At 48.6% G+C, this 14,142-nt stretch overlaps 1 protein-coding gene across 1 annotated transcript; it reads right to left on the bottom strand.

Moving 5' to 3' along the window:
- Window positions 1-1,166: 1,166 nt before the first annotated feature.
- ptmab (prothymosin alpha b) lies at window positions 1,167-5,212 on the bottom strand. The gene is made up of 5 exons (XM_015956542.3): window positions 4,151-5,212; window positions 2,301-2,366; window positions 2,146-2,227; window positions 1,980-2,065; window positions 1,167-1,907 (listed from the first exon to the last, which is right to left on the bottom strand). Exons 1-5 carry the CDS (start codon window positions 4,193-4,195, stop codon window positions 1,863-1,865), a joined length of 324 nt encoding a protein of 107 aa, XP_015812028.3. The 5' UTR covers window positions 4,196-5,212; the 3' UTR covers window positions 1,167-1,862.
- Between the last annotated feature and the right edge of the window lie 8,930 nt (window positions 5,213-14,142).

Raw genomic sequence — 14,142 nt, 5'->3', positions numbered from 1 at the left:
AACCATCAATGACCCTGCTGTTTTGTCCCTTTTCAGCCACCGTACCTGGACCTTTGGGCTGATGTGAGTTAGGCGTTTCACCTGAAGGCTGATGGGAAATGTAGGACGTTCGTCTTCCTCACAAACCTGAATCTGATAAATGTTTTAATCCGAGTTTTATCTCAGATTTTATAAACACAGCATAAACCCAGTTTTAACTGGTTCCACCAGCTGGACCGGTTCCTCTCACTAGTTCTGCAACAAGAACAGAACCTAATTCTCCTCATACAGGAACTAATAAAATGTTTAATATCAGTGAATGGGTCTCCAGAGGGGCGCTGCAACAGGAAGTGAAACAAACACTTTTAGGGGGGGGGGGGGGGGACACATGTTTGTTTATCATTGATGGTAAATGGTCTGGAGTCCTGGAGCCCCCCAAGGAGCTTTACAACACAATCTGTCATTCAACCATTCACACACTCATGGTGATGTCACAGCTGCCCTGTCTGTGGTTTCTAGGTCCAAAGCTAACATGATTGAACACAGATCGGTTCTCCATCGTTCTGTTGATCCCAGCTGGTTCCACCCTGATCCGTAGGGACCAGGTTCTGACCTCCACCATGCAGGTTCTTGTGGGGTTCAGACGAGGCGAGGTTCTGTCTGATATATTCTGCTCTGATTCCTCTGGCTGAACTCTGCTCTGGATCAACAAACTCAGCTGCGGTCATGTTCAGAGTCCAGGATCTGGAACCAGAACTTTGTCAGCTGGTCAGAAATAAACTTGCATGAATTTTTATTATCTGGATTAGGTCAGTTCTTGGATCAGACGTGTCAAGCAGACCAGATTCATGATTACCCGGTTCTGTGATCTAGTAACACGTTCTGTTAATGTTGTTTAATTTCACACTGAAACCCAAACCGCCGATCTGGGTCAGAAACTCCTGATTTAATGTTTCTGAGCCAAAGTCTCCAATAAGTGATGTAATGTTTCTACTCAGGCCCGCCCCTGCTGGTGCCTGCACCCACAGGCAGACCAGTTTCATGTGGATAAAATAAAAATTTTCAACGTTTAAAACTTACTTCCTGACTTTATCCACTAAGGTGCTCTGATGTTTTGACCTTTATGGCCCTGAAACTCACCCCCGTCTTCAACAGGAACAGGAAATAAAACAGCCGGAGATGTTAAGTACAACTCACAAAATAAAAGTCCGGTTTATTGTCAAACAACAAACTCTCACATACATCAAAACAGGCCGTCATAAAACAAAAAGTCGCCGACAAAAACAAAATAAAAGGAAAAAGAAAAGAGGCTCTTTTCTTTGGCCTTTCCCTCCCATACAAACAAACTAGTTATGGTACAGCTAAAGTACATACATTAAATTTACTGGAATGCTCTGAGTTCAACGGCTTAACAGGTTCTGTTTTTAGCTTTTTTGTTTTTACACGTTTTTCTAGCATCTGTTGAAATATCCTGACATGGTCAACCAAGTAAAATCTTTTTGTTGAAGAAGCACCGATTTGGTCTGGCGATCGCTTCGCTGCCCCCTCCTAACAATATGTACAAAAATATAAAATGTAAATAAAAATACAAACAAATTCTCCTCTGGGGTTGTTGGAAAGAAGCCGGATTTCTGCGTCGGATGCGGTGGCGGGTTCCTCTAGAAAATTTGTTTTGCAGCTTTTTATTGGGGGGGGGGGGGGGGGGGTTGCGGCGGATGCTTGTTGAACTCTACTTGCTAATGACCATGTTGGATTTTTAATTATCATTTTTCTTTTAGGTCAGTCCTCCAGCCCCTCCACCTGTGACGTAGAAAAGAGGTCAGAGGTGAAGAACCAGGAAGTGGTTCAGCAGGATGGCGCGCGGTGGGGGGGACGGGGACGCATCAATCGTCGTCGTCAGTTTTCTGCTTCTTCACTTCGAGGTCGTCCTGCGAGGAGAGGAAGAGTTAGTCAGTGAATCGGCGCCGGTCCAAGCAGAGGTCTAACACGACGTGTCTCACCTCGTCGTCCTCATCGTCGTCCTCAGCTGCCCGTTTTGTGCCACCTTCAATGTCGTCCTCATCTTCCTCCTCGTCTTCCTCATCACCTGCAGGATCAGAGACCAGAATCCAGTTTTAGAAAGTTTCAAGGCAAAATTTCTGATCTCAGGTGAAACTTGTCCCCCACCTTCTCCATCGTCCTCCTCGTCTTCCTCGTCCACTTCCTCCTCCTCCTCATCTACATCCGGCTCACCGTTCTCCTCGTTCTCCTGGAAACCGACAGGAAGCTGTGAGGCGCTGAGCAGGAGATAAAAGCTTTGTACCGGAAGCGGGGGGTCTCACCTTTCCGTTGGTGGCAGCATCTTTGCCGTTCTCCTTCTCCTCTGCCAGCTTCTTCTCCTTCAGGTCCTGTTGAAAACAAAACAGAGAATTTAAAAATAACTCCCAGCTGCTACCTGCCCTTCTACCCACTGGCCTACTTACAGCTGCTCATTGTTCAGCCTGTCAGAATCCAGCTTCCTATTTAAACACCATGTCTGCTGATCCTCCCCCTCCCCCATAATGTGCTGTAATCTGATACTTTGATGTGGCCCCGGGGGACTCTGGGTATTGTAGTCTCCAGCTTTGCCGCCATAGCCACCATGTCACAAGACACGCCCGGGAAAAAAACTGCACTACCCATGATACACCGCTCCATTTAAAATGACAGGAGGGCGCAGGAGCAGGGGAGGAGGGGGCTGATGGTGGTGAAGGGGAGGAGGTGAGACGCACGCTGCTGCTGGCCGCTGGTTCTAACAAGGCAGAAAGGACAATGGAAGACGACACATGGCAGCCGTAAAAATAAGGCCGAGCGGGACCGTTAGAACAGCTCCGGGTCCAGCTGGTACCAGGAAACAGCTGCGCGCGCCCACCTCAAACACATACGTTTTATTGATTAATTGTTTAACAATCTCTTCTGATTGGTTAGAATCCATTAGGCTGGTTAGGAGCACCGGCGGCTGCCTGAGAGCAGACGAACGGCGCCGGGCTCGCGCGTAAAAGCGCGCCTGTGCGTAAAACGGACCTGAACTAAAAATAGAACCTAACAGGCACCCCCGGATTAACGCGCTAATGCCGAAACCCCAACTTTCCCCCCCTCCACCTCCTCCATATGCCCGTTTGTCATAATCTCCCAGAGCTGCTCGGTTCCGCGGCTCGGTGCTCCTCGACCCTTCTGCTGCGGAACCGTGAGGCTCCGCGCTCGCAGTCCGGCAAAGTTTCACCAAACAAGTCCGAACAAAACCCAAATAAGGGCTTTTAACGGCAGAACAGAACCATCACGATCTAGGAACCATCAGGGGGAAACCAGCTCCGTCACCTCACACCTCCACAGCACTGCCGCGCGCACACACAAACACACACATACGCGCAGGAGTGCGTTACAAAATATGAAAGAAACTTTCCCCTGAGATCAAATGGAAACGTCCCGCTCGAACCGCGGAGACAGAAGCAGAAGCGGAGCGGGTGCTGCTGAAGGGGCTTCCCGGAGAACGGACCCGCAGCGGTCAAACCTCCGCTACTCGGTAAACAAACTGGGTCGGACCCGCATGAGTGTTTTCCTCTGGAACACAGAACCAGAACCGGAGCAGAAATCAAGGATGGAGGAGGAAAGTTGACAGCCTGAGTTCCGCTGCGCGTTCATTCAAACGCACCAACTTCTCACCACGAACCGAACTGGAGCCGCACAAAACCTCGGTACTCCGCCTCAGCAGCTGGAACTCCGAACCGGACTCATCTCCTGGTCTATCCGATCGGAACCCTGCGGATGTGCATAACAAACCCGTCTCGATCAGCGGCGCCGTTAACCAGCTGAAGATCCGATCGGTGCCGTTTATGGATGCACCGGTCCGGACGGGATGAGCGCGTCAGAGCGCGCAGAACCGAGCTGCCTGTATAAACAAAGAACGCGCGCAGACTGTTACTCTCCGGACAATGAAACACGGACGCAGACTTCCGTGATGCGGAGCCGCGCTTCATTCTAACCGAACATGCCCATCTCAGCACCGGGGGGTTCACTCCGGTAACCGGAACCAGCGTGAGTCCGAAAGAGCGCGAAGCCAGGACGGGAAGGTTTAGTAGAGAATCTAGGACTTGGAAACGCGTAAGTGAGGGGACCGTGAGGAAGAGGAGGAGGAAGGTGCGCGGCGGCTCACCTTGGCAGAGATGTCCGAGCCAGACTCCAGCTGTGTGTCCGCCATTATTTCAGCAGAATAAAATAAAGAAAGCTGAATAAAGTAAATCCCTCCGCTCAGCTTCAGGATCAATGACAATTATGTTGTGCCAGTGGCCGACGGTGCTGACGGCCGAGCCGCTAATATAGGCTAGTGGGCGGAGCCTGGAGGAGGTCGATGCACGCTGATTGGCTGAAGGCCACATAGAGGTGTTCTCCACGCGTGGTGGAGTGGAACAATGGATGGAAATTCTATACCCCGAGGTCACGCCCCCTTCTGTTCTCCCTGTGCTAGCGTGCTTTCTGCGCTAAAACAATAATCCAAACCGATTAAAGCCCAGAAACGGGCAGGAACCGGAGCCATGGTGCCCGACCGACACTGTCCACTCCAGAAAACCGAGTCTGCACCGAAATGCGCACTACATTTATCGAAAAGACAACGTTTGGTTTGACGTAGTGTCAGTTTGATTGATGTTCGTCTGGAGGAATCAGGAGGCGACTGGACAGATTTTCCCGCCCACCGCGGCGACAAGAGAACGCCGCCAAATCTTGAGAGGAGACGAGCTAAAGCTCCGCGGCTCCAGCTGTTTTAGTGGATTAAAGTGTTTTTACAGGTTCACCGGCTGCCAAATGGACGCTATCAGTCAGAGAAAAGGTGTTAGTAGCGGATGTGGAGCAGCGTCGCCATTGCCGCTCGCCCCTCCCCCTTCCAAACAGCCATTTTTGAAACTCCCTCTAATCTTTTTATGTGCGCACTTCACACTCCAAAGGATGTTTTTACTCCTACATCCCATTAATTCGTGCGCGAACGTCGAGACTCGCGTAAACATCCAGAATCCGTCGAAGGAACCGAAGAAAACGAAGTCTGACTTCGGTTGTCGGACTTCGGGTCGCTGGAGGTTTCTGGCCTCATTTCCTCCTTTGTTGGTGCCCAGAGAGAAAAGTCCCGCCGTGGAGGAGGGACGGGACAAAAGCAGTGCGACACAACAGGCATGCGAAGACACAAGTGCGTGAAAACAGAACCATGTGCTCGTGACTGACGCGCATTCTCATGAACAACACGTTGTTTTCTTACCCACGTTTGAACACATAGCTTTTACCAGCGGGACATGAGAAGGACAAAGCGGCAAAAAGCAGCCGCCATTGCTGGGTCGTGGGGGATGGGAGCAGAGTGGGCTCCGGTAACAGCAGCCCACATTCACATTCTGCTCTGATGACGCACGGTGCTGGTTAGGACGCTTCTGATTGGTCAGTCACGGAGAATAAACAAGGCTTTGGAAAATGGCAGCCGCTGATTGGCTCCAGTGGACATCCGTCAGTTCAAAGTGGGATCGATCGGCCGAGTGTAAAAAACGGAACTGGATCACGGATCTGGAGCGCATTGTGGAGTCTCACTTCAGTCTGACCGCGTTACCGATCAGTTACCTCTTCTGTTCTCAGCTGAGCCGAAGATTCTCGGTCGCGTTTCTCTAATAAACACCGACAGTCGCGTTTTTGTGTCTGGCGGTCAGAAAAGCGGAGCTCTTTGTGCTCCAGGATGCAGCTGGTGTCATGAAATATTAATCTGGTGTCAGAACAGATGGAGTAAAGTGATCCTTCAGCATAACCGAAGCTGCGTCCCTCTGACCGCGTTTTACCGTGGAAACAAAATAGTTTCAAACATCAGCTGGTTCACCTTCAGAGGTGGGGGGTCAATCTGAGTCTGAAAGTCTTAACTGGAATAAAAATTCTGTTTGATAAGACAGAAAAAAGCTAAATAAAAGCAGACGAGTTGATTGAAGATCAGAAAGAACGGTCATTTCTGTCCTGACTGAGGTTTTGATGTTAGAGATTGAAACTTCAGCTGTGTCGGTTAGGGTTAGATGAAGTTTATTCCTCACATGAACCCAACAGAAATCTGATATTTCTGTCTCCACTTTCAGTTTCAGCTGATAATATCACCCAGTGGCGTTTTTTGTTGCTGATTCTCTCAAAACTCTCATCGTTGTGCTTCACTCTCAAGAAGATTCTTAGTTTCTGTGGTATTAAACATGGCTGCCTAGCCTGATCTGAGAGAACAGGAGCTCTCCTGAGTCCCAGCATCACCTCCGAGACTGATGACATCAAACCTGCTGTTTGTGAGGACTCCAGCTGTCCCACCAACACAAAAGGTGCCAGCAGGTAGTCCTCCAGCTCATATTTAGTGGTGACAGGTGGATTTCTCTGGTAATCCTGTTAAATAATCTCAGAACTTCCTGTAGGATGTGTTGAGTTTGCTGAGGGTGGATGAACCTTCAGGCCTGTGTTCAGTGGTCCAAAAGCTTCTCCTGATTCCAGTTAAAATAGTTTGTATTTTGGGTGAAACAGTTGGTTGTTGGTGACCTGATTATCTCCACGGCTGGAGCTCAGGAGGTGGATCCAAACCTGCTGGACTGTCTGGTTTATCAGTCTGGTTCGAAAACAGCTTTTACTTTCATTTTTGGTTAATTTCCTGCAGTGAAAACCGTTCAAAAGAAAACACCAGTTCATCTGAAACAAACAGGATTAATTCAGCTCAAAATTAACCTGATGAATAAAAACTGTTTTTGCTGAATTAAATGTTTTATTCTTATATCAAAGACATCTTAAAGAATAATAAAAATTAAATCTACACCTTAATAGTTTCTTGTGTTTATTTTTTATGAGGTCAGACTAGACCCATGCAGATGGTTGGCCTAACTCCTCCATCTGAGTGGAGAACAAGGCTTTTATTTTGAAGGTCTGATGGTGACCCTCAACTTTACCTAACATAAAGCAGACTTGAACCTTGTCTGTGTGAAAGGCTTGAACCCAAATAAAACAGCTGGTTACCAGGGGGTTCTGCCGCCGCCCATCCAGATTATCAGAGTAAAAAAAAAGAGCCGGAGCCCATCAGAACCTCCAGCTCCTGGAACCTGATGTTCTATCTATACAGAGCAGAGGGTTTCAGCTCCTGCACATCTGGACGAGTCACAGAACTCCAGCAGGTCAGAGTCAAGTCAGAAGTTATCTTTGATAGTTTAGGGTAAAAAAACTATTTTAATTTTCAGATGGAAACACCAGAAAAGTCTTCTGAATTAAATTAGCCTGAAACTAATATTTTCAGAATAAAGCGAGCGTTTGAACCACTACAGGATGATTGATGTTCTGCAGACCAAGATCCGACCCATCCAGCAGGAGGTGCTGAAGGAGAATGCAGCTGACCCTCAAACACAAAACCTCCCTAGCTTGTCTGTTAGGCCCCAGCAGCCAATCACACGACTCCATCGATCAGCTGAACATGATGCTGATGAGGAGATAATGAAGGGTGGAGAAGTCGAAGGTCATGACCTCATTTCTGATTCTGAGCTTGTGTGAATCTTGAGAGCGTCCTGATTGACACCCAAGCAGGGATGTGGGTCGTTGTGTTGATCTTGGCCCTCTTTCTCCCTACTCAAAACCAGTTGTCACCAGTCTGGGGGTGAAAACTGACGCTGGACTTAAATTTGATGCTCACATGAACTCTGTGATCCGGTCCAGTTTCTTTCACCTGAGACGCCTTGCAAAAATCAAACCTATGCTGTCAAGAGCCCACCTGTAGCGAGTACTCCATGCTTTTGTAATTTCTAGGCTTGATTTCTGCAACTCTCTATATTATATGCAGGGTTGTGTCAGTCATCACTGCGTCGCCTACAGGTTGTGCAGAACAGGGCAGCCATGTTCCTGACTGGGACCAGGAAACGGGACCACATCAGTCCGGTTCTGACCTCCCTGCACTGGCTTCCGGTCTGTTATCGTTCACACTTTAAACTCCTCGTCTTTGTTTACAATTTCTTCCAGGGTGGTGCTCCCCCCATCTAGCCACACTCCTGAACAGACATTCCCCATCACGCGCTCTGCGCTCCTCCGACCAAGGCCTGCTCGTTGTCCCTCGTTCTAAGTGTCGTACTCGCGGGGACCGGGCTTTCTAAGTCCCAGCACCGTCACTCTGGAACCAGTTGCCACCCTCAGTTGGGCTGTCCCCATCTCTGCCGGTCTTTAAGAGTCGCCTAAAAACCCACCTCCTCCGCTTGGCGTTCTTTGAACGTGTTTGAATTTGGCCCTCTTTTATGTTGATATTTTACCCTGTTTTCATTGGTCTCTCTTTCCCTTGTTTTACCCATTTGTCTTCTACTAGAATGTTACCTTTTTTGTAATATTTAAATTGCTTTTATTTTTGATTTATTCATATTTAACTTTTTTCATGTACCGTGTTCAGCGCCTTGGGCTTCCCGACAGGATCGCGGAAGGCGCTTTATGAATAAAGCTTTGATTGATTGATTGATTGATTGATTGACTGAAATAAACTAGAATAGAATTAATTTTACTCGTGAAAAATCCCGTAAAGTCGTTGCTGCTGAGGGCTAAGGGAATAGATGGTTCATAGCTATGATTCTCTGTAAGTTTGGCAACTGTACTGAAAATAAATTTTGTATTATTCTTATTCTCCTCAATTAGCGATGAAAAATAAGCAGTTCTAGCTTGTCGAAGTTTATTTTTATAAAGCACAAGACTATTTTTCCAGGAAAAGTAGGACTCCTCCTTGTGTGTAGGATGCCATGTTCTCTCCAATTTTCTAGAGTTTTGTTTTAATGTTTGTAAATGAGAATTAAACCAGGGGGCCAACTTCCAGTGCCTAATTACCTTCTTTTTTAAAGGGGCAACATCATCTAATGCCACACGTAAAGAAGAAGTAACATTATGAACTAAAGCATCAATTTGTGAGGGGCTAGAACTGAAAATATTGCCCTCTGCTACATGCCTCTGAGATGCTGAGGACAGTAAAGATGGAACAGTTGATTTAAAAGATGCAACAGCGTTGTCAGATAGATAGAGACTATAGTGAAATTTACTTTCATGTCTCGAGAACTCAGTTATAAAAAACTCAAAGGTTATCAAAAAGTGGTCCGAGAGGACTGGATTATGTGAAAAGATCGTTATTTCCTCACACTCTATGCCATAAGTCAGCACAACGTCCAATCTATGATGGCAGGAGTGGGTGGAGCTATGTATTCTTTGAGTAAAACCAATTGAGTCTAAGATATTACTAAAGGCTACATTGAGGCTATCATTTTCAATGTCCACATGAATGTTAAAATCCCCCACTACAATGACCTTATCAGTATTTAGCACCAAATCAGATAAAAAATCAGAGATCTGATCCAAAAACTCAGAGTAAGGGCCTGGTGGACGATATAAAACTACAAACAAGAGTGGTTTTACAGTTTTGCAATCTGGATCAGGAGAACTAAGAATAAGATGTTCAAAAGAACTGTAACTATTAATTGGTAAGGGATTGATTAATAGGTCTGAATGAAAAATGGCCGCTACTCCTCCTCCTCGCCCTGTACTTGGAGCAATATGGAGCATTTAGTGATGTAGGAGCAACGTCATGTAAAACCCAGCGACAAGTCTTAAAGGGGACACGTCTCAGCGGGCACATGTTTCAGAGGGGACATGCCTCAGAGGGGACATGTCTCACAAGGGACACATCTCAGAGGGGACATGTCTCAGAAGGGACACATCTCAGAGGGGACATGTCTCAGAGGGGACACATTTAAGAGAGGACATGTCTCAGAGGGGACACATCTCAAAAGGGACACGTCTCAGAGGGCTTTCTTGTGGTTCTGATCGGTCAGCACCACCTCTGGACTGGGTCAGCACCAGGTTTATGTTGTTGGTGTTTAGTGGTTCTGCAAGAACTCACATTTTGACCCAATAAGAATTTCTGTTTGGATCCAGTCTCCCAGCAGTTCCCGGGTCTCAGAGACCCATCTGAGTCCTGATCCTGGGTCTCAGACTGGATGGAGTGTCTGGATATTTCCAGAACCGGATCTTTGGAGGCGTCTGCAGCTTTACGAGGTCATGGCCCGAGGCGCCGCATTTACAGGAATTCTGTTTGAAAGAACAAGCTGAGGCAGCCAATTTACCAGGGCTGTTTCTCCACGATTTAAGCTAACCAAATGAAATCTAGGGATGCAGATATTACTATTTTAGATGCTGCATTTACTCTGATGAACTCAGTTAACAGAAACACAAAGTGAACGACGTTAGAGGGTGGGCAGAAATGATTTATAAATATATAAATGGTGGGGAAGGAGCCTGAGTTGGTGGTTGAGGTTGTGAGTTTTGACTCACCTCAACACATGGCTCTGGTTCTGGCACCAGTTTCCTTGAGAGGGGTTGGACTTTCTACCACGTTGGAGTTGCTCCCACTGAGAGGCATCGAGCAGGGGTGGGCAAACTTATTGCCCCCCATCTTGGTGCCTGTATGTTGGGGTTTACCCCAGTGAGGTTTACCCCAGTGAATGAGAGGGTAGCCTCGCTCCGCCTACATCTGGGGGGGCGTCCTGACTGTGGTCTGTGCTTATGCACCAAACTACAGTTCAGGCTACCCACCCTTTTTGGAGACCCTAGAGGAGGTGCTGGAGAGCACTCCTTCTGGTGACTCCCTCGTTCTGCTGGGGGACTTTAACGCTCTCGTGGACAACAACAGTGAGACATTTGATTGTGTGTGTGTGTGGGTGTGTGTGTGTTTGTGTGTGTGTGTGTGTGCGTGCGTGTGTGAGAGTGTGTGTTTGCGTGTGTGCGTGTGCGTGCATGTGTGAGAGTGTGTGTGGATGCGTGTGTGTGTGCGTAAGTGTGCGTGCGTGTGTGAGAGCGTGTGTGTGTGTCTTTGCGTGTGTGTGTGTCTGCGTGTGTGTGTGTGTGTGTGTGTGTGTGTGTTTGTGTGTGTGAGTGTGTGTGTGTATGCGTGTGTGAGTGTGTGTGCGTGCGTGCATGTGTGTGTGTGTGTGTGCGTGCGTGCGTGCGTGCATGTGTGTGTGTGTGTGTGTTTGCATGTGTGAGTGTGTGTGTGTGTGCGTGTGCGTGTGTGCATGTGTGTGTGTGTGTGAGTGTGTGTGCATGCATGTGTGTGTGTGTTTGCGTCTCTGAGTGTGTGTGTGTGTGTGTGTATGCGTGTGTGTGCGTGTCTGTGTGTGTGTGTTTGCGTGTGTGTGTGTGTGTGTGTGTGCACGTGTGCATGAGTGTGTGTTTGCGTGTGTGAGTGTGTGTGTGAGTGTGTGTGCATGCATGTGTGTGTGTTTGCGTGTCTGAGTGTGTATGTGTGTGTGTGTGTGTGTGTGCGTGTCTGAGTGTGTATGTGTGTGTGTGTGTGTGTGCGTGCGTGCGTGCGTTGATGTGTATGTGTGTGTGTGAGTGTGTGAGCAAGCATGTGCGTGTGTGTGTTTGCGTGTCTGAGTGTGTATGTATGTGTGTGAGTGTGTGATTGTGTGTATGCATGTGCGTGCATGCATGTGTGTGTGTGTGTGTGTTTGCGTGAGTGTGTGTGCATGTGTGTGTGTTCATTCATATCAGAGAAGGGAGCAGCGCCACTCTCCTCTAACAGCATCACTGTTACGGATGTTGACCTTTGTCCTCTCCCTGCATGACCCCAGGCAGGTGGGGCCTCCTCTCTGCTCTCAGTGCCTCAGCTGCAAGTCATCAGTTCTCTGGGAGAGAACCACAACTTCACACCCTGTTCCTCTCTCCTCCTTGGATGTTGCTGACAAACGACTAGAGAATGATTCAAGACTTTGATTTTCGGTATTTTTCTTCTGGTGAAATCTTTTTGTTTAGTAACCATTTTTTATGTTCCTTAGTTGTTTGTTTTTCTCTGCTCCTTGTGATCGCCTGCTTTTGTAGCCATCTTTGTTTTAGTTTCTAGTCTTGTTACAGTTATATATAGTGTATAACAGTTATATATATTATATAACAGTTATATATAGTAAGCCGTTGGGTTGGGGTTATAGTTCATCTCTGGGTACTGTATTTTATTGACTCAACAGTGTTTTTCCTTTCCTCCCTGAGGCCTTTCGTCTCAGATGTTTTGTTATCCCCGTCGTCGCCGTGCGGTTTTCTTTTCTTATTATGGTAGAACCTTAGTCATCTTTATCCATAAAGGACTGTTGGTGTGTTACCATCATTAAACCGTCACCTTATCATGGTGGAGGAGTTTGAGTGCCCTCATGATCTTAGGAGCTATGTTGTCTGGGGCACTTTGTGCCCCTGGTAGGGTCTCCCTTGACAAATTGGTCTTAGGTGAAGGGTGAGACAAAGAACGGCTCAGAAAATCATTCATGGATGTACAATCAAATTGTCGGAGTACCCGGCCCAGAGGGTTACCGGGGTCCCACCCTGGAGCCAGGCCTGGGGTTGGGACCTGTGAGCCTGGTGGCCGGGCTTTCGCCCATGGGGCCCGGCCGGGCCCCGCCCAAACCGGATACATGGGCTCATCCAACTGTGGACCCACCACCCACAGGAGGAACATGAAGGGTCTGGTGCAGTGTGGATCGGGTGGCAGACAGAGGCGGGAGCCTTGGCGGTCTGATCCCCGGACAAGGAAACTGGTTTTTGGGACATGGAACGTCACCTCGCTGGCGGGGAAGGAGCAGGAACTTGTGGCAGAGGTTGAGCGGTACCGGCTAGATATAGTCGGACTCACCTAGACACATAGCATTGGCTCTGGAACCCAAGTCCTTGTGAGGGGTTGGACAATCTCCTTTGCTGGAGTTGCTCCGGGTGAGAGGCGGAGGGCTGGGGTTGGCTTTTTGTTAGTCCCGAGACTTTCTGCCTGTGTGTTGGGGTTTACCCCGGGGGACGAGAGGGTAGCTTCCCTGCGCCTTCGGGTTGGGGAACGGGTCCTGACTGTTGTTTGTGCTCATGGGCTAAATATCAGTTCAGAGTACTCACCCTGTTTGGAGTCCCTGGGACGAGTGCTAGATAGTGCTCCATCAGGGGACTCCATTCAATCAATCAATCAATCAAATTTTATTTCTAAAGCGCTTTTCAAACAAAGTGTTATTCAAAGTGCTTTACAAAATGACCCCAGATTCCCATAACAGGTTAAAAACATTAACAAACATATGCAATCACACGCACACACACACAGACTCACACACACACACGAGTAAAAATTATATTAGGCTGAGTCCATATGAGCCAAGTATGGTAACGCAAGGAAACGCCATCAGAGGAGCGTCTGTCCCGGCAGCATCAGGTCTTCCACACTAAGTCAGGGCGCTCAGTGGAGGGGGAGCATAGACCCCCACCTATAGAGCGCCCAGGAAGCTACAGTCGACCACCGCTCCCGGGGCAGAGGGCCCCATTGTCCTGCTGAGGGACTTCAATGCTCACGTGGGCAATGACAGCATGACCTGGAGGAGTGTGATTTGGAGGAATGGCCCGCCTGATCTGAACTCGAGTGGTGTTTCGTTATTGGACTTCTGTGCAAGCCGCAGTTTGGCCATAACTAACACCATGTTCGAACATAAGGATGCCCATCAGTACACTTGATACCAGGGCAGCCTAGGTCGCAGGTCGATGATAGACTTTGTAGTCGTATCATCTGACCTGCGGCCGTATGTTTTGGACACCCAAGTGAAGAGAGGAGCGGAGCTGTCAACTGACCGCCACCTGGTGGTGAGTTGGATCAGATGGCAGGGGAAGATGCCGCGTAGACCTGGCAGACCCAAACGCATAGTGAGGGTCTGCTGGGAACGCCTGGCAGAAGAACCTGTCAAGACGGTCTTCAACTCCCACTTCCGGCAGAGCTTTGAACGCGTCCCGAGAGCAGTGGGGGACATTGACTCTGAGTGGGCCTTGTTCCACTCTGCGATTGTTAAGGCGGCTGTTGCTAGCTGTGTTCGCAAGGTGGCCGGTGCCAGATGTGGTGGTAATTCTGTACCCGCTGGTGGACACCAGAGGTTCGGGGAGCCATCAGGCTGAAGAAGGAGGCCTACAGGGCGTGGCTGGTCTGTGGGTCTCCAGAGGAAGCAGACAGGTACTGGATAGCCAAGCGGGGTGCAGCAGTGACAGTTGCTGAGGCAAAATCTCGGGTGTGGGAGGAATTTGGTGAGGCCATGGAGAAAGACTTTCGATCGGCTCCAAAGAGGTTCTGGCAAACTGTCCGGCGCCTCA

The sequence above is a fragment of the Nothobranchius furzeri genome, chromosome 11, assembly GCF_043380555.1.
Source record: "Nothobranchius furzeri strain GRZ-AD chromosome 11, NfurGRZ-RIMD1, whole genome shotgun sequence".
Classification (NCBI taxonomy): Eukaryota; Metazoa; Chordata; class Actinopteri; order Cyprinodontiformes; family Nothobranchiidae; genus Nothobranchius; species Nothobranchius furzeri.
The sequence above is the reverse complement of the archived record's forward strand: the minus strand, read 5'-3'. Positions and strand labels throughout refer to the sequence as shown.

Excerpts from the sequence above, each read along its gene's own strand:
- ptmab (XM_015956542.3), bottom strand. The coding sequence starts at position 4,195 with ATGGCGGACACACAGCTGGAGTCTGGCTCGGACATCTCTGCCAAG. Across the intron at positions 2,228-2,300 it reads ATGCTGCCACCAACGGAAAG|GAGAACGAGGAGAACGGTGA; the intron begins GTGAGACCCCCC and ends GTCGGTTTCCAG. Across the intron at positions 2,066-2,145 it reads CGAGGAGGACGATGGAGAAG|GTGATGAGGAAGACGAGGAG; the intron begins GTGGGGGACAAG and ends CTGATCCTGCAG.